The following is a 19700-nucleotide window of genomic DNA, read 5'->3' on the forward strand; positions in this document are numbered from 1 at the left end:
AACACTAGTGTCTTTCAAGGTCCGAGGGAATACCCTGTCAGGTCCTGGGGATTTATCCATTTTAATTTGCCTCAAGATAGCAAGCACCTCCTCCTTTTCAATCTGTACAATTTCCATGATCTCACTACTTGTTTCCCTTAATTCCATAGATTTCATGCCAGTTTCCTTAGTAAATACAGACGCAAAAAACCCATTTAAGATCTCCCCCATTTCTTTTGGTTCCGCACATAGCCGACCACTCTGATCTTCAAGAGGACCAATTTTATCCCTTACAATCCTTTTACTTTTAATATACCTGTAAAAGCTCTTTGAATTATCTTTCACTTTGACTGCCAAGGGAACCTCATGTCTTCTTTTAGCCCTCCTGATTTCTTTCTTAAGTATTTTCTTGCACTTTTTATACTCCTCAAGCACCTTATTTACTCCCTGTTTCCCATACATGTCATACAACTCTCTCTTCTTCTTTATCAGAGTTGCAATATCCCTTGAGAACCAAGGTTCCTTATTCCTATTCACTTTGCCTTTAATCCTGACAGGAACAGACAAACTCTGCACTCTCAAAATTTCTCCTTTGAAGGCTTCCCACCTACCAATCACATCTTTGCTAGAGAACAACCTGTCCCAATCCACGCTTTTTAAATCCTTTCTCATTTCTTCAAATTTGGCCTTCTTCCAGTTCAGAACCTCAACCCTAGGACCAGATCTGTCTTTGTCCCTGATCAAGTTGAAACTAATGGTGTTATGATCACTAGAACCAAAGTGCTCCCCTACACACACTTCCGTCACCTGTCCTAACTCCTTTCCTAACAGGAGATCCAATATTGCATCCCCTCTACTTGGTCCCTCTATATGTTGACTTAGAAAACTTTCCTGAACACATTTGTCCTGCTGCATGTGCCTCGCACTTGGTGTCACAGAAGGGGCTGTATATTCTCTGTGAATAATCCTGTCTCGCCTTCCTGACGGCACAGGAAAACAAAACTCATGCTGACGTGACAGCCATCTTATCCCACGATCTGAAGGCAGCATTCTGATCATTCAGTGAGTTGGGACCTCTGCTGTCAGCCTTGGCTTCTGCCTTCACAGAGCTCTTAAACAGATGCATTTTATAATGGTGATAACCTCAATGCACTTCTCTGTATACCCAGTCACAGATCGCGCATACTCATCGATGCTGATCCTCTTCTTGGTTCAATGCAGTCTGCCCCTGGAGACCTTGACTACGAGTGATACAACAATACTTTAACTTACTGGGTAGCACCACCACTGAGGGCAACGTAGTGGCACAACAGGTAGAACTGCTGCCTCGCAGTGGCGGGATCCCTGGTTCAATCCCGACCTCCGGTGCTGTCTGAGTGGAGTTTGCACATTCTCCCTGTCACTATCTGCGCTTCCTTTGGAGGTTAATTAGCCACTGTAAATGGCCTCAAGTGTGAAGTCTGGCAGGAGCTCATGAGAGTGTGAGGAGGATAAAAGTGAGATGTTATTGTTAAGATTAGTGTAAATGGGCTGTTTATAGTTGGCAAGGACTCAAGCAACCAAACGTTCTGTCTGCCTGCTGTGTCTCTCTAAGTTCTGTCTGCCTGCTGTGTCTCTCTAAGACTCCTTGACTCCTGACCCCATTGAAGGGTGAAACATCATTTGCAACCATGGCTTCCTATGTGACCCCATGCCATCCACAGCATACACATGCCCCATCACCAAGACCCAAATCTTCTGCCTCTGAATCCTCCCTCTCATCATGGTTACACTCTTACAATGACCATCTTTATACCTACATGTTTCCAAGCCCTGTCTGCTTACTTTCACCTGGAGGAATTAAACATGTAATTAGGGAAGTTATACATCATATATATAGGACACTGGTGAAACCACATCTGCAGGACCGTGGACAGGATGGGATGCTACTGCGTTCAAAGTTCAGAGAAGCTGACTAGATGAACACCCAGAACTGGGTGGTCTGGCCTATGAGGAAAGGCTGGACAGGCAAGGCTTATACCCACTGGAGTTTAGATGGGTGAGAGGGGACTTCATTGAAACAGAATATCTTGACAGTTCTTGTCTGGGTGGACGTGGAGAGGATTGTTCCTGTGGGAGAATCTGGAACGAGGTTCAATTTTTCAAACTTTCTTCCTCAAAGGATTGTGGAAGTTCAGGAACCTTCCAGGCAGAAGTATAGAAATTCTTGATACACTAGGAGGTAAAAGGTTATGATAGAGAGCGGGTGGGAAAGGGTGGAGAATGCAGAATTAAAGTTGCATCAGATCAGCAGTCATCTTATTTAACAGTGGAGCAGATTAGTTGGGCTGTGTGTCCTCTTCCTGTTCCTAAATCGTATATTCATGGGACCTTCACCAGCCTTAAATATCTGCACAGCTCTGCTTCTGGTCAGATGTCCATCCCTGAATTTACTCCATCCGTAATGAACAGGCATGTCTTCAGTTTCCACATGTCCAGATTTCTCTCCTTAAACCCTCTTGCTCTCCACTTCTGGCTCTCCTTCAAAGCACAGCAGGGACAACCTCCCTGACTCAGCTCGTGCTGAACTGTCCTTGGGCACCAAATCTTGCCTGATGCATTATATCAACGCAAGCTATTTCAGACACTGTGCATGTTTAGCTGACTAATTTTGCCCTCTCGCAAGTGTTTAGAATTATGAAGGTAATTTTCTATTAAAGGACGTCCAACGCTCAAAAACTTGCACCATCATTAGCAACTGAAGGGCATTCCAAACATAAAATCAATATCATGGGGTCACATAAATCTATCATCAGTGACAATAGTCGATACAGTTTCAACACCATCAATAAAGCTACTATAATCCAAATTCGGACTGCCCTTTCTGAAGTCACCTTCGAAAAATTATTCAATTAATTGAGTTACCTTCGACATACGACAATTTTTAAACTGCATTCCTTTGCTTATCAAGAGCTCTCACCAGCCAGGGGCTCACTGAAATTAATTCTGTATTGGCTCATACTCACTGTCGTCGGGTTTCATCTGTCCCAGGGGTCTTCTGACAGGGGTCCCGGACACAACAACAGACGATGCACGGCCATGGTAGCCAACAGGTAAATACAACCTGAGAAGGTACCACACAGAGTATTAGTTTAAACTCTGCAATGCCCACCTTCATACTGTGATCACGTATGATAAGGGCAGATGAACTTATTCACCCTGACCAACCTGACCTTGGACTCTTGCATGTGGCAAGTATATCAGTCACAACATACACCAGCAGGACAACATTCAGCCCATCAATGAATGTAATCTAAACCATGTCCTGTGTTTAGTCATAGAGTCATAGAGATATACCATGTGGAAAACGATCCCTGCTGACCAAGATGCCCAATCCTAGCTCATCTGATTTGCCAGCTTTTGGCCCATAAACTTCTAAACCTTTCTAATCCATGTACCTACCCAAATGTCTTAAAAATTGTTACTACACCACTTCCTCTTGCAGCTCTTTCTCTCGCTCTATACACGTGTGTGTGTGTCTATATATCTATATCTACATCTATCACCCTTTGTGTAAAAGTATTCCCCTCAAGTTCCTACTAAATCTTTCCCCTCTCATCTTAAACCTGTGAGTGCTCCAGTTTCCTCCCACGTTGAAAAAATGTGTGGAAAGGGTTAACTTTAGGTATACTATGTTGGCACCAGATGTGTGGTAAGGGTTAACTGTAGGTATACTATGTTGGCACCGGATGTGTGGTAAGGGTTAACTGTAGGCATGCTATATTGGCACTGGATGTGTGGTAAGGGTTAACTGTAGGCATGATATATTGGCACCGGATGTGTGGTAAGGGTTAACTGTAGGCATGCTATGTTGGCACTGGATGTGTGGTAAGGGTTAACTGTAGGCATGATATGTTGGCACTGGATGTGTGGTAAGGGTTAACTGTAGGTATACTATGTTGGCACCGGATGTGTGGTAAGGGTTAACTGTAGGCATGCTATGTTGGCACCGGATGTGTGGTAAGGGTTAACTGTAGGCATGCTATGTTGGCACCGGATGTGTGGTAAGGGTTAACTGTAGGCATGCTATGTTGGCACTGGATGTGTGGTAAGGGTTAACTGTAGGCATGATATGTTGGCACTGGATGTGTGGTAAGGGTTAACTGTAGGCATGATATGTTGGCACTGGATGTGTGGCGATACCTGTGGACTGCCACAGCGCATCCCTCACTGATTTGTTTTGCACTTTTCAATTTATTAACATTGTTCGTACATAAAGGTAAACAAAACTGAACACAATACTCCAAATGCGGCCTCACCATCATCCTGTATAACCACACCATGACCTCCCAACCTGTAAACTCAATGCCCTGATTTATGAATGCTGCCATGCCAAAATTCTTCTTCACCACCCTGTCTAACTGTGATTCCACATTCAGTGGACCAATGTACTTGCAGTCCTAGAGCCCTCTGTTCTACAAAACTCCCCAGGGCCCTGCTGTTTAGTGTGAAACTCCCACCTGAACCTGACTTTCCAAAGCACCCCGCACTCATCTGAATTAACTACATTTGCCATTCCTCAAAACTTACTGAACCAGTCTGAACTTTCCTGTTATTTGTTGAAACTGGTGCCTCGTTACTTTTCCAGATTTACCTTTTCCACATCGTTAACCATTTTATAAACCTTCAAACCAGAAATATTCTCCTTTTAAAATCAAAAAGCTAGTTCTCCCCTTTCATTCTGACTCTGGAATTATGCTTCTGTATCTACACACCAAACTTCATACAGCAATGTGTATTCTTACACCAGGTCTCACTACGTCCTGTCATTCCATTAGAACCATAAATGGGAGATGCTAAAGGCCTAATAAACTAATTAGAAAGGCTGGCTCTGTTATAGGAGTCAAACTGGAGGCTGTGCTGGAACAAAGGATCTGACAGAAAATCCTGGCAATTCTGGACAATGTTTCTCACCCTCCGCATGCCACCTTGCCTGAACAGAGGAGCGCTTTTAGTAATAGACTAAAAGAATTGTGCCGCTCCAAACAACACTATATGAGGCCATTTTTACCCTCGGCCATTAGGCTCTATAATGAGTCAACCTATAGCCAGGGAAGTGATGACCTCCCCCACCGGCGACTGTTAATGGTAACTTATTTTTTATTCTTTCTTCCTTCTCTTCTAATATTTGTATATCTGTGCATTTGTAGTGCTACTGAGACACTGCAATTTCCTTTGGGATCAATAAAGTATCCATCTGTAGAAAGTGCTGATCTGTGATCCTGTCCTCACCAGCCATCATGAAATAAATGTGAAATTGAAACTCACATTCTACTGGGAAGACTGATTGCTGCCCCTTTGTTTCTGGGACTTATACTGCCTACAGCAGATATTTCAGGGTTCAGCAGAGATGCCACTAATGCTGCCGCTCCAAAATCCTTCAAATCTACTGGCAGTTCAGTTATCCATATCGGTATCCTCCCCCAGGACAATATTCCCGCATCAATGCCCTTGTTATACTCAGGCAATTACATTTGCCAGGCCATTTTACCTGCATCCCTGCGACAGAAAGTCTTCCCCAGGCTCTCTCTTAGGAAGAGTATCCCAGGTGGACAGCAGGCATTTTGAGGTAGGTGGCATGATAGTGTAGTGGTTACAGTGTAGGCGACCCAGGTTCAATTCCCACCGCTGCCTGTAAGGAGTTTGTCCATTCTCCCCGTGACCACGTGGGGTTTACTCCGGTTCCCTCCCACAGTCCAAAGACGTACCAGTTGGTAGGATCATTGGTCATTGTAAATTGCCCCATGATTAGGCTAGGATTAAATCAGGGGATTGCTGGGCAGCATGGCTCGAAGGCCAGAAGAGCCTGTTCTCTTCTGTATCTCAAGAATTAAAAGAAATTATATTTCCAAAGCCTCCTTGAAAACTAGGAACGTTTCCACTGATTTGTGTGAATCTCTGATCCGTGAATGCTCAAAGTGGAAAGGGAGCATCAAGGCTGAATGCTGGTGACACACAGAGCCCTGTGTAAGTGTAGTGGGAGCACAGCAGATCACAAGGCTGCACAAGCACATCCCACCAGTCACCCCCTGTTTCCATGCTGGCAACGTCTGCAGTTCACACACGGGCCTCATCAGTCACCTCAGAAGTTCAAAGTATTATTAGAGTACATACCGTACACATCACCACGTACAACCCTGAGATTTTTTCTCCTGTGGGCATACTCAACAAATGTATAGAATAGTAACTGTAAATGGAATCAATGAACAACAAACTGTTGAAATGTAATTATAAATAAATACAATAAATAATGAGAGCATGAAGTATCAAGACAGAGTCCTTAAATTGAGATAATTGATTATGGGGACATCTCAATTAATGAGTGTTATTATCTTCTTTTGTTCAAGAGCCTGATGGTTAAGAGGTAGTAACTGTTTTTGAACCAGGAGGTGTGAGTCCTGAGGCATCTGTACCTTCTACCTGACGGCAGCAGCAAGAAAAGAGCATGGCCTGGATGCTGCTTTCCTACAAAAGTGTTTCATGTAAATGTGCCCAATGGTTGGGAGTCTTTTACCCATATATACTGGGCCAAATCCACTACCTTTTGGAGGATTTTCCGTTCAAAGGCATTAGTGTTCCCCTACCAGGCCAGAATGCAGCCAGTCAGCACACTTTCCACCACACATCTATAGAAGTCTGTCCAGATTTTAGATGTCATGTAAAATCTTTGCAGCCTTCTAAGGAAGTTGAGATGCTGTTGTGCTTTCTTTGCAATTACATTTATATCCTGAACAGGTGCTCTGAGATAGTGACCCTCAGAAATATAAAGTTACTTACCCTCTCCACCTCTGGTCCTCTGATATTTACTGGCTCTTGGACCTCTGCTTTCCATCTCCTGAAGTCTACAATCAGTTCATTGGTCTTGCTGACATTGTCATTATGACACCACTCAGCCAAATTTTCAATCTTCCTCCTCAATGCTGATTCACCACCTTTGATACAGCCCACCACAGTGGTGTCATCAGCAAACTTGTATATGGTGTTGGAGCTGTACTTAGCCTCGCAGTCATAAGTGTAAAGCGAGTAGAGCAGGGGGCTAATCGCACATCCTGTGGTGCTCCTGTGCTGATGGAGATTGTGGAGATGCTTTTGCTAATCTGAACTGACTGGCGTCTGCAAGTGAGAAAATCCAGGATCCAATTGCACAAGGGGGTATAGAGGCCCAGGGCTAGGATTGATTAACTTGGAGGGGATGGTGGTGTTAAATGCTGAGCTGTAATCGATAAAGAGCATCCTGATGTGTGCTTCTTTCCTGTCCAGATGTTCCAGGGTTGCGTGAAGAGCCAAAGAGAAGGCATCCGCTGTAGACCTGTTGGTTCGGTAGGCAAATTGGAGCGGATCCAAGTCACCACTCAGGCAGGAGCTGATATGCTTCAACGCCAGCCTCTCAAAACACTTCATCACTGTGGATGGAAGTGCCACTGGGCGTAGTCTCTGAAGCACATTACAATGTTCTTCTTAGGCACCGGTATATTTAAAGCCTACTTGAATAATGTGCTTACCTCAGACTGCTGGAGATATCCATGAACACACCGGCACAGGTATTCAGTACTTGGCCAGGTACTCTGTCTGGACCAGATGCTTTCCTTGATTTCACTCCCTTGAAGGTAGACTGCACATCTTCTTCTGATGCTGAGACCAAAGGACCATTAGGAGACATGGGTGTATGATGGTTCCTACATGTTCTGATGAGCAAAGCGAGCATAGGAGACACCGAGCTCATCTGGAAGCGAAGCTCTACTGTCCCCAGTGTTTAACTTTGTACCAGGCTATGGCCTTAGAGAACTCAGAAGACTGGAATGAAAATAAGTCATCCTCAGACTTGAGAACGTGCCATAGAAAGCAAGTGACCTAACTCCATAGCCCACCTTTTCCTCACTTCGAGGCTTGTGTGCCTCAGTGACCCGGACAGCTATGTTGGCTGGAGTCAGGACTTTATGCTTTGGCTACTGGTAGGGTCACCCATGCCAATCAGGTCAAAGGGTAGAGGTCTGACTGAGTGGTCCACCAGTCCTCTAGGTTCAGGGGCTCAGCTAAAGACTAACAACTAAAACAAAATTGCTACACTGACAGCAATGAAGATTCCTTTTACATCTGAGTGTGTTGGTATTCCTGGGTATCCACCCGGAATTTGCATGACTGACAGCAGTGAAAACTGAGAAGAAGCTACTGGCACAATGAAAGAAGCTCTGAGCACCACCAGATATGAAGGACCTTCAATGCTGCACAAAACACCAATGTTGTAATGGGCTTACCTGCTACCTTTCCTATACTCCTAAACTTCTGTCTCCTCTACTCCTGCCCCTCCCTCTCCCTCCCTCCTCTACTCCTGCCCCTCCCTCTCCCTCCCTCCTCTACTCCTGACCCTCCCTCTCCCTCCTCTACTCCTGCCCCTCCCTCTCCCTCCACTACTGCCCCTCTCCCTCCCTCCTCTACTCCTGCCCCTCTCCCTCCCTCCTCTACTCCTGACCCTCCCTCTCCCTCCTCTACTCCTGCCCCTCCCCTCTCTACTCTTGTCCCTCCCTCTCTCCTCTCCCCTACTGCCCCTCTCTCTCTACTGCCCCTCTCTCTCCTCTACTGTCCCCTCTCTCTCCTGTACTCCTGCCCCTCCCCTTCTCTCCTCTACTCCTGCCCCCTCTCCCTCTCTCCTCTACTCCTGCCCCCTCTCCCTCTCTCCTCTACTCCTGCCCATCTCTCTCTTCCTGCCCTCTCTCTCGACTCCTGCCTCTCCCTCTCTCCTCTACTCCTGTTCCTCTCTCTTCTCTACTCCTGCCCCCTCCCTCTGTCTCATCTACTCCTGCCCCCTTTCTCTCATCTACTCTACTCCTGCCCCACCTCTCTCTCTCCTCCACTAGCCCCTTTCTCTCCTGTACTCCTGCCCCACCCCCTCTCTTCTCTATTCCTGTTCCTCTCTCCTCCTCTGCTCCTGCCCCCTCTCTCTCTCATTTACTCCTGCCCCCTCTCTCCTGTTCTCTTGCCCCCCTCTCTCATTTACTCCTGCCCCTCTCTCTCTCATTTACTCCTGCCCCCCTCTCTCCTGTTCTCCTGTCCCCTCTCTCTCTCTCCTGTTCTCCTGCCCCCTCTCTCTCATGCACTCCTGCCCTTCTCCCTGCCTTCTACTGCATCCTCCTTCTCTCTACTCTGTTCCTGTACGCACAAATCTGTAGAAATAGTATCTACCATGAGGTACTCTACATTGCCTTGAAAGTTCAAATCACTATTTAACAATCTGAGTTTTACAAATACTCCCTCGCCTCCCTCTGTGTAACCCCTAGCAAGTGAGGACATTCAAAACCTTGCCCGAGTCCACCCACCCAAACCTCACTGTGCCATCATGCTAAGTTTGCTGCATCAGGGGTGCCTCAGCCGCAAGCTCCACTCTTTAAATCCCTCTTCAGCCTCACCAGCCCCTCGCTCTCGCATCTCCTGCCTCACAAATCTTGCTAGATACCTATGCTCCTCTTTTTCTGGTATCTTATGAAAAACTCTGGATACAGGAGTAATGGAAGTTATTATTTAATCTAAGGAAAAGCCTTATAATGCTGCCAGGAAAGGCAGTACATCTGATGACTGGCAGAATTCACAAAGTCAACAAACAAGGGCCATAAAATTGATAAGGAGAAACATCAAAACAGACTGTAAAAGCTTCTGTCGGTATGATGAGAAAGGAGGGCGAATGTGGGTCCTTGAGGATGGAAGAATGTCATTACGTGGAGGAACAAAGTCACAGAGAAATGGCACTAGTATTTTATGTGTTTTCATCGAGACACGAAACGTCTCCTGTTAATACTGGAGAGGCAAGAGTTCAGTGGAAATAGAAGAAATCAGAATTAGCAAGAGGTTCTACTGGGGAAGTCAGTGAACCAGCAAACTGATAAATGCCAAGGAGCCGATTACCAGCGTCCCAGAGGGTTCTCAGACCAACTAACAACATCTTTGTCTCCCTGTGTATCCACTCCTCCTCCGCTCTGCAACTTAAAACACACTCGCCTTCTCTCCTCTCCAGTTCTGATGGAGGATTATTGAACCAAAAAGCTAAACTCGTTTTTTTTCTCTCCACTGAAACTGCACAGCCCTCTGTCTATCCCACCAATTTCTGCTCATGGATTTCAGGCAGTTCATTGCTTCAATTGAAGGAGAGACTGATTGACACCCCACCCAGCTCACCACTCTGAGGTTATGGCTCTTTAACCAGCAATTTTTTGAGGCTGTTTTTGTTCAACGTTTTGTCCTTCCAAAGAGTTACAGAAAGAGCCAGTTTCCAAGGAAACAAGTACAGAACAGAACAACACTTAAAGGGTTTTCACATGCATTTGAAGAGCAATTCAATGCATTAAGTGACTAACACAGCCAAATAACTAAGCTGAAAGGAGCCCTCGGTCTCTACTCTCCCAGTTCTGATGCAGGGTCTCCATTTGAAACAATGACCATCCTTTCCCTGCACAGATCCCGCCCACTAAGCTCGTTCAGCAGTTTATCTTTTGCTTTAATCAAGAATAAAATGTCCATTGAACAGGTTAGACTCATACACCCAGGGATGCCTTAGATTTAACATGAAAGGTAATATTAATGTTATAAGATTCGAAATACATTTATTATAAAAGCCTGTGATTCATCTTCCCCACAGACAGTCATGAAACAAAGAAAACTATGGAATCCGTTCAAAGGAAAACATCGACTGCCTACCCCCAATACGCGGGGAGAAAAGAACAAATTGCGCAAACGGCAAAAAAACCAGTGAAAAACTCAGAATATAAAACACACAAAGTCATCTTTGAAAGAGTCCAGGTATATTCAGTACGGCTCAGTTCAGACCCATCTTACGCTGTGTCGTTCGTTATCTGCAGGCCGCCCCAATCAAAATCGCACAAAGGAAGGAAGGACCAGGAACCAGAAACACATGGTTGAAGTTCCAGGTCAGAATGTTACAAGTCTCCTTAGATTTGGTATCAGTTTAAATATAAAGAAAGGAATCACACATCAGAGGGATTCTTCCTGCGGGGGGGGGGGGGAGGGGGAGGGTATAAGGTTGCCCAGGGTTGCTTTGGACTGCAAGGAAATGAGTTGAGTCTAATTGTGCCCCTTTTGCCTCTCAGACACCCTCAGTTCTGCCTCATCAGCCACAATGGAGGGTGCCTTGCAGCCAAGTATCTCTTAAGGTGAGGTAGAAGTTGGTTCAGGGATAATTGACACAGAATCACAGAAATAGGCCCTTCAGCCCCACAAGCCCATGCTGGGCCCATGACTACTGGGGAATAGGAACTCAGCAGGTCAGGCAACAACAGCAGAGAGAGAAACAGAAATAAGAATAACCAACATTTATCAGAACCTGTATCTTCAATAAAGGGTCTTTGACTATCAACGTTAATTCCTTTTCTTTCCACAAATGCTACCTGACCTACATTCCAGGAGGAAGGAGATGTCCTCCTTTTTTAAAGAAAGGGGCTTCCCTTCCTCCACCATCAACTCTGCTCTCAAACGCATCACTCCCATTTCACGCACATCTGGTCTCACCCCATCCTCCCGCCACCCCACTAGGAATAGGGTTCCCCTTGTCCTCACCTACCACCCCACCAGCCTCCGGGTCCAACATATTATTCTCCATAACTTCCGCTACCTCCAACGGGATCCCACCACTAAGCACATCTTTCCCTCCACCCCACCTCTGCTTTCTGTAGGGATCTCTCCCTACGCGACTCCCTTGTCCATTCGTTCCCCCCCCCCCACCATCCCTCCCCACCGATCTCCCTCCTGGCACTTATCCTTGTAAGCAGAACAAGTGCTACTCATACCCTTACACTTCCTCCCTCACCACCATTCAGGGCCCAGACAGTCCTACCAGGTGAGGCGACACTTCACCTGTGAGTCGGCTGGGGTGATATACTGCATCCGGTGCTCCCGATGTGGCCTTCTATATATTGGCGAGACTCGACGCAGATTGGGAGACCGTTTCGCTGAACACCTATGCTCTGTCCGCCACAGAAAGCAGAATCTCCCAGTGGCCACACATTTTAATTCCACGTCCCATTCCCATTCTGATATGTCTATCCACGCCCTCCTCTACTGTAAAGATGAAGCCACACTCAGGTTAGAGGAACAACACCTTATATTCCGTCTGGGTAGCCTCCAACCTGATGGCATGAACACTGACTTCTCTAACTTCCGTTAATGCCCCACCTCCCCCTCATACCCCATCCGTTATTGCCCATCCTCTGGGCTTCTCCTCTCCCCCTTTCTTTCTCACTAGGCCTCCCATCCCATGATCTTCTCATATCCCTTTTGCCAATCACCTGTCCAGCTCTTGGCTCCATCCCTCCCCCTCCTGTCTTCTCTTATCATTTTGGATTTCCCCCTCCCCCTCCCACTTTCAAATCTCTTACTAGCTCTTCTTTCAGTTAGTCCTGACAAAGGGTCTCGGCCCGAAACGTCGACTGCACCTCTTCCTAGAGATGCTGCCTGGCCTGCTGCGTTCACCAGCAACTTTTATGTGTGTTATGAGATACCTACCTCATTTTCCAGTGCACCACCTGTGATCTTCCATGCTTTGATGTTTCAAGTGATCATCTAAATACTTTTTTAGTGTTAGGACAATGCCTGCCTCCACCACCTCCTCAGGCAGTATGTTCCAGATTCTACTCACCTTTGACTGGAAACATTTTTCCTCAAATCTCATCAAATTTTCCTACTCCTTACCTTAAACCTAAGCTCTCTGGCCATTGACACTATGGAAGGGACAAAGTATCCACTATCTATCCCTTCTTAATCCCTCCTGATGCTGTGTATTTGAAGCTTGGTTGAGGACAAGAAGGGCTGTTGAACTGTACTGATGAGACTTCTCTCTCTCCAGTAACACACCCCCCCCCCCGCCCTTTTCGCTGACCAACTTCTGGTTTAGAGCTCTAGGCCAGAACTTGCTTGAAATCACTCCTCAGGGGTGGAAAAATTGCATGGGACTTTTGTGCGGAGCCAAAGGGGGCAGTGGTGGGGAAAAGCACATACATGAAAGGGGTAGGAAGATGTCTGAGACAGCCACCAGAAGTTTTACATAGACAGAGGTAATACTGCTTGCTGGGTAGGAACTTGTGTGCCAAGACTGTCTGGTTTAGTGGGGTGGATCAAATGGAGGGTTTCACACCGATAATGCCAGCCCCATCAGAGGTTTAAGTCTACTTGCAGCAGAGGGATAAGCACTCGCTGTAACAGTCCGAAATATCCACACAACCACAGGAGCAGAATTAGGCTATTCAGCCCATCAAGTCTGCTCCACCATTCAATCCTGACCGATTTATTATTCTTCTCACCCCCATTCTCCTGCCTTCTCACCAAAACCACCATCGCACTTGCTAATCAAGAACTTATCAACCTCGGCTTTAAAATTTCCAATGACTTGGTCTTCATTGCTGTCTGCGGCAAGGAATTTCACAGATTCACCAGCTTCTAGCTGAGGAAATTTCTCCTCATCTCTGTTCTAAATGTATGTCTTCTATTCTGTACCCTCGGGTCTTAGACTCTCTCAATATTGGAAACATCCTCTCTCCATCCACTCTGTCTAGATTTTTCACTGCACTACTGGCATGGTAAGAGCTTGCCAACTCTCAAGGGTTGTCCAGAACTGAAAACTCATCCAATAGATTTTGAAAGAAGTCTTACACCTTTGCTGCAAAGAGTTCAAGAAAGATTCACATGGATGTTGCAGGGTTTGAGTTATGGAGGAGAGATCTGGGACTGTTTTCCTTGGCACGATGGAAGCTGAGGGATGATCTTGTAGAAGATTATAAATTCTCAGGGTTTATTGGTCACATTGAAAGAGGATCTGAGGGGCAAGTTTTTCAGACAGGGTGGTGGGGAAATGGAACAAGCTGCCAGTGGAAGTGGTAGAGAGGTTATGATTGTGGTATATAAAATTATGAAGGATATCGACAGCATGTTCTACAGGAAGCATTTCCAATATCAGCAATAGATAGGGGACATTGATTTTAGGTCAGGGAGAAAGAGACTTAGAGGGCATCTGTGAGGGCCTTCTTGACTGCGAGAGGAGAGGAGTGGAGAGAGCCTGGAATGACTGGTTAAGGCAGGGCCACTAACAGCATTTAACAATCACTCAGCCGTGGACAGCTAAGGACCAAGGGGGACTACTGCAGGAGGGTGTTCACTGGCAGGTGGTGGATACACAGAACGAGCTGCCAGAAGAAGTGGCAGAGGTGACTACAATGGCCATGTTTAAAATATATACAGATAGGTACAGGGATAGGAAAGGTCTAGAGGGGTATGGGAAAATGGGATTGGCATAGACAAGCATCCTGGTTGGCATGGACAAGTTAGACTAAAGGCCATGTTTCCAGTTCGTGCAATTCATGAATCTCGGAATCTATCGGGAATTCCCCCACAGTTTTCCTTTATTAATTCTGATAGGGCGGAGATGAAAATTTGCCTCATTTGATGTGATACAACCTTCGGGAATCATTACATTACTGCACAGAAAGGCGCCAACAACTTCTGGATGAATGCAGACGCAGGTGAAAGGAGGTGCACTGACCAGTTAGACATAAGGGCATTGTCCTTGCCGCGAAACATCACTCCAACGTTCGTGGCATGCTGGCGGGATGAATAGAAGTCTGTATAATCACCTGAAAATCAAACAGTACAATTACACTGGGAACAGCACTTCCTAATCAAATTGACGTTCATTTCTGCCCGCAGAGACTCTGTTCTGAAAAGCGTCACTCAGAGAAGGTACTCCTCACTCAGGCACTTCCTCGGTTGAGTCAGTGTGATCTCCAGCAGAAACGTTCAGTGACTGACGGGAAGTTTCCATGCAGAGAGCACTCTTTACCCGCCAAAACACCCACTCAGTGACGATATCCCAGGGAATAAAACAGCATCCCAAACGGACGCAGTGGAACACATGGGATCTGTGAACAGCAGTGTGACCTTGTCAGATTTATTGGTGGAGATCAGACCCTGTTACCGAGCTCCCTTGGCCGGTCAAACCCTTACCATGTTCAATCAAATCAGAACCAATCAAGTTCTCATAAATAACCATTATTTTTGGAAACTGAGGTTTGAATCTCATGTCACTTCAGAGCCACAGGACCTGTGGGACAGGTGGGGCTCTGTCCACATCTCCATTCAGGACACGGACACATACCGAGGCTTTTGTATGGATTATGTGCCTCCTAGGGCCCCTCCAATAGTGGTCGTACTTCAGTACCATCACCCTCCTCTGGGACACCCTGCTCACTGCCATTAACTCCACAGCCCGATCCTTTAGTGAGCCCCTGTAGACAAGTGAGAGGGTGGTCCCAACAGTGATGTGGGCTGGGCTTGGATCAGCGTATCGAAAGTGGCCACCCTGGGGGAATTGCAGAAAATGTGCACATCTCAGAACATATACAACAGGGCTTTAATTGATGCATCCAGGAACATATATTAGTGTCAGGCAGACAAGTGTGAGAGTCTGACCAAGACTATGCTGCAGACGGCAGACTGAACACACCCTGCAGACGCAGTCTAAATGCACCTCGCAGATGGCAGTCTGAATGCACCCCACAGATCACAGTCTGAAACACCCCGCAGACGCAGTCTGTAAGCACCCCACAGATCACAGTCTGAAAGCGCTCCATAGACGCAGTCTGAAAGCGCCCCGCAGACGCAGTCTGAAAGCGCCCCGCAGACGCAGTCTGAAAGCGCCCCGCAGATCACAGTCTGAAAGCGCTCCATAGACAGTCTGAATGCTACCTGCAGATGCAGTCTGAAACACCCCGCAGACGCAGTCTGTAAGCGCCCCGCAGACGCAGTCTGTAAGCGCCCCGCAGATCACAGTCTGAAAGCGCTCCATAGACACAGCCTGAAAGCACCCCACAGACGCAGTCTGAATGCGACCCGCAGACGCAGTCTGTAAGCGCCCCTCAGATGCAGTCTGTAAGCGCTCCATAGACACAGTCTGAAAGCGCTCCATAGACAGTCTGAATGCTACCTGCAGATGCAGTCTGAAACACCCCGCAGACGCAGTCTGTAAGCGCCCCGCAGACGCAGTCTGTAAGCGCCCCGCAGACGCAGTCTGTAAGCGCCCCTCAGATGCAGTCTGTAAGCGCTCCATAGACACAGTCTGAAAGCGCTCCATAGACAGTCTGAATGCGACCCGCAGACGCAGTCTGTAAGCACCCCGCAGATGGAAATCCAAATGCAGCCCACAGACTGCAGTCTGAATACATCTTGCAGACATCTTGCCAACTGTCTGAACACACCCTGCAAAGTCTGAACACATCCTGAAGACACTATCTGAACATATCTTGCATTCACATTCTAACACACCCTTCAGAAAAGGTTTATCACATAAAAAAAATTCCAGTCAGTGTCCGGGTTCTCAGCCTAATAACCTGATTCTCAATAACAAAAGATAACTTGTGAAGTTGTGGTTTCTGGCTACGATGGAGTATTGTAGTTCTGTTTCTCTCTCCACAGATGCTGCCTGTGCTGCTGATTGTTTCCTGAGGTTTCTGTTGTTTTGTAGCTTGTAAATCAGAAGTCAAACAATTTCTCTTCCCAGTATCTCAGCTAAAAATCTTAAATCCAATATAAAATAATTGTTAAGTTTGATCCCTGCTGGATGTGGTTTTGACCTTGTGTGGCAGTTCTACTTACACCCACGAGGAAGACCAATGCGGGCAGGTGGAGGGCCTACTGTAACTCGAGGGGCTGAGGGAGAGGTGAGAGTGCTCGGTCACTGGAATCAGGAATTGTTCATTCAGCTCATCTGTCTACACTGGCTTCCATGTTCCCCACAGCTACAACCCTGAGGTCTGGATTGAATTGTCAGGACCCAACCTACCAATGTCTGCTGGAAGGTGCATAGTTGCCAAATCCTGGGAGATAAACGCCCTACAAAAAAAAACAGACAGAGCTCAGTGACACATGCGTACACCCCTTCACATGTGAAACCTTGTCCCACTGTCCTGTGTAAGGGTTTCTTCTTTCATGTTCCTTGCTAAGGCTAATAATAAAATGGCTTCTCTGTAATGTTAACTGATGAGATAATATTCTCTGTAGCAGCGTGTTTGGGTTATAGTTAGCGATAACAGGATTTGTATTCATTTGCTAACCAATTAGGATAGATGTTATTCTTTCTGTCTGTGTGAAAGCTGTTAGCTTACACGGGCTTGGGGGAGAAGGCACGAAGAGGATGAAGAGAGAAGACGTGGCTTGAGAAGACAGTTGCTGGACCCGCTGGGCCTGGGCTCGGGGTGGGAGCCCAGGGCTCGACGACAAGCGAAGGAGGATCAGCGAAAGGGAATCCGTGACTGTGCACTGGACATGTTTATGACATTACTGGCGCCTTTTATTTGTTTTCCCTTTCTTTTGTTTCTCTACTAACCCCATACTTAAAGATAAAATCTTAATCGTTTAACCACACATTGTGGACGGAATGTTATTTTGGGGTACTGATGTTACACAGGGGACACAACATGCAGCATCCTCCCAAACAAGAGTGCTAAAGTTTGGCCGGGTAGGGGGCGCCACACCTGAGATCATGCCACTAGGCAAAGCGAGTCTTACACCTGTTTCACAGTTCAAGTCAAAACCTCATTTCTACATATACAAACTGCTGAGCAAAGCTGTCACCCTCCTCCAGTCTGTGTTTTACTCAGGCCTGGGGGTAACGTTGCCAGAGGCCCGACATATTCAGGGTTGCGGGTCATCCCGGGTTGCGGGTCATCCCAGGCAGCGGGATTCAGCCTGAACTTCACTTCCACTTCCATCACTGCCTCTTTTCACTGAGGTTACTGGATGCCCTATGGATGGAGGTCAGGGCCCAGAGGCAGTCTGCAGTCAGCCACTCAGCCAGTCAGAGAGCATGGGTTCCTGAGGTCTAAAACATGTAGCCCCCTCAACATGAGGCTATGGCACCGAATCAGTGCAATTTCCAAGTATGGCTTTCACCCATTGTACCCCAGATCAAATGGTGGGTCATAGTTGCCCCATCTTTCCACTCACAGTGAACGGGGAAGGCTGCCTTCCTTCTAATTCACATGGTTCTCAAGTGCCCGGATTGACTGTCCTTGAAGATCGATAATCCGCAGGGTGTAGGCCAGAGAGCGGGGAAAGGTAATTAACCTCATCTGTGCTTGGCTGGACTGAGTACTGTGGGCTGAATGGCCTTACCTGCTGTAAATGTCTATGTTCCTGTGGAATTTGAATGTTGAAGCTTGTGGTCAGCACCCATGGGACACAAGAATGCAAGGAAATAGGAGCAGGGGCGGGTCACCAGTAACATACCTTCTAATATTTTTTCACCACTGCATTGACCAAGCATTGCTCTGGGCAGGAAATTTTTACATGGCCTGAAAACTGCATAGCACTTTAAATGTATAAATGCCAAGAAAATTTCAGCTGTGCAGCAGCAAAGGCTACGTGCGCAAGAGCATTTCAGTTACTACACAACTGCACACCCACGCAGTTTTAAGGGAACAGTGTTCACCAGTCTCCTCACACCTGCCCCACCATTTAATATAATGATGGTGTCATGATCCAGTCCGTGAAATCCGCATTCCAGTTCACGGTCCGGTCCATGCTCCTTATTCCAGGTTTTCTGGTTTTCCCCAGTTTCTGTTGAGGCAGCTGATTCTTGTTTAGGCTGACTTCATAAATAGCTTCAGGATTCAGCCTCTGGCTGCTGGAGTGTTCCTGCTCTAACGCCCTGTCTGAATCCCTTCTCTGTCCCTTCCTCCTGAAGTCTTGCCATGCCCCTGCAACCTGTATCTGAAGCCTTGCCTGTAACCTTTGCCTGCACTGCTGTCATGTTCCATCACTGGAGTAAGATAAGGAACTGTCTATTGTTGTTTTGAACTGTCTCTGTGTCCACACCTTTGCTTGGTAGGTCTGGCTGTCTGCTGCTACCTTGTGTTAGGAACTGTCTTGTTGTATTCTGCATTCTGTGTATGAGTCCTGGCCCTATGTCCTGTTTCCAAGGAAGGGTCCTGGCTCTGCGTTCCTGTCTCTCCCTTGACCAAGTCAAGGCTTCGGGGTCTCATTCAGTCCTAGCCATGATCCAAGAACCTTGTCCTTTCCAACCATGGCTTTGTGTTCTTGTCTTGTCCATGTGTCTCGCCCAGCCCGGTGCTGGGGTTCCCTTGTTCTGTCCAGGAGTCTCATGTCCAGTCCTGTTGCCTCTCCTGTCCTGTAGCCATGTCATGTCCTTGCTTAGTTCTGGGGTTTAAGCCCGAGGCCAAACCCAGGTTCTGGGTCCTTGTCCAATCTCTGGTTCGGAGTCCAAGCACAGGCTCCCAGTTCATGGTTCCTAGTCCTGGTCCCACTTTCTCAAGCCCAGGCTCTTTGTTCATAGTTCCTTGGCTGGGTTCCCTGTCTAGTTCATGTCCTAGCCCAAGTCTGTGTTCTCATCCCTGCTCCTTGTCTGTATCCTGTCACGTCCCTATTCTAGTCAAGTCCTGTTCCTAGTAGTTCAGTGTCTGTGTCTTGCATTTGGGTCTGTTCCCTTATGATAGATGGTTAATCCACATTGCTGTCAACAGCCCTCTCTACCAATTCCCCATAACCGTCAGTCCCTTAATCTAAAAAAATATTTATCTTACCTCCAACTTAACTAATTCTAATGATCCAGCATCCACCACTCTCAGACAGCGGATTTCTGAAATGTCCATCAGAAAAGGTGTTGCCGGACACTG

General features: G+C 46.9%; 1 protein-coding gene across 2 annotated transcripts in view; it reads right to left on the bottom strand.

Annotated features, from left to right (window-relative positions):
• fah (fumarylacetoacetate hydrolase (fumarylacetoacetase)) overlaps window positions 1–19700 on the bottom strand; it is a 69842-nt gene that overhangs the window by 31206 nt on the left and 18936 nt on the right. For both annotated transcript variants that reach the window (XM_063065772.1, XM_063065771.1), the window contains exons 4-6: window positions 16850–16899; window positions 14555–14645; window positions 2985–3082 (exon numbers count right to left, since the gene is read on the bottom strand). In XM_063065772.1, coding sequence (XP_062921842.1) covers window positions 2985–3082; window positions 14555–14645; window positions 16850–16899 — 239 coding nt within the window. The remainder of the gene's footprint in view (window positions 1–2984; window positions 3083–14554; window positions 14646–16849; window positions 16900–19700) is intronic.

The sequence above is a fragment of the Mobula hypostoma genome, chromosome 13 (genome assembly GCF_963921235.1).
Source record: "Mobula hypostoma chromosome 13, sMobHyp1.1, whole genome shotgun sequence".
Taxonomy (NCBI): Eukaryota; Metazoa; Chordata; class Chondrichthyes; order Myliobatiformes; family Myliobatidae; genus Mobula; species Mobula hypostoma.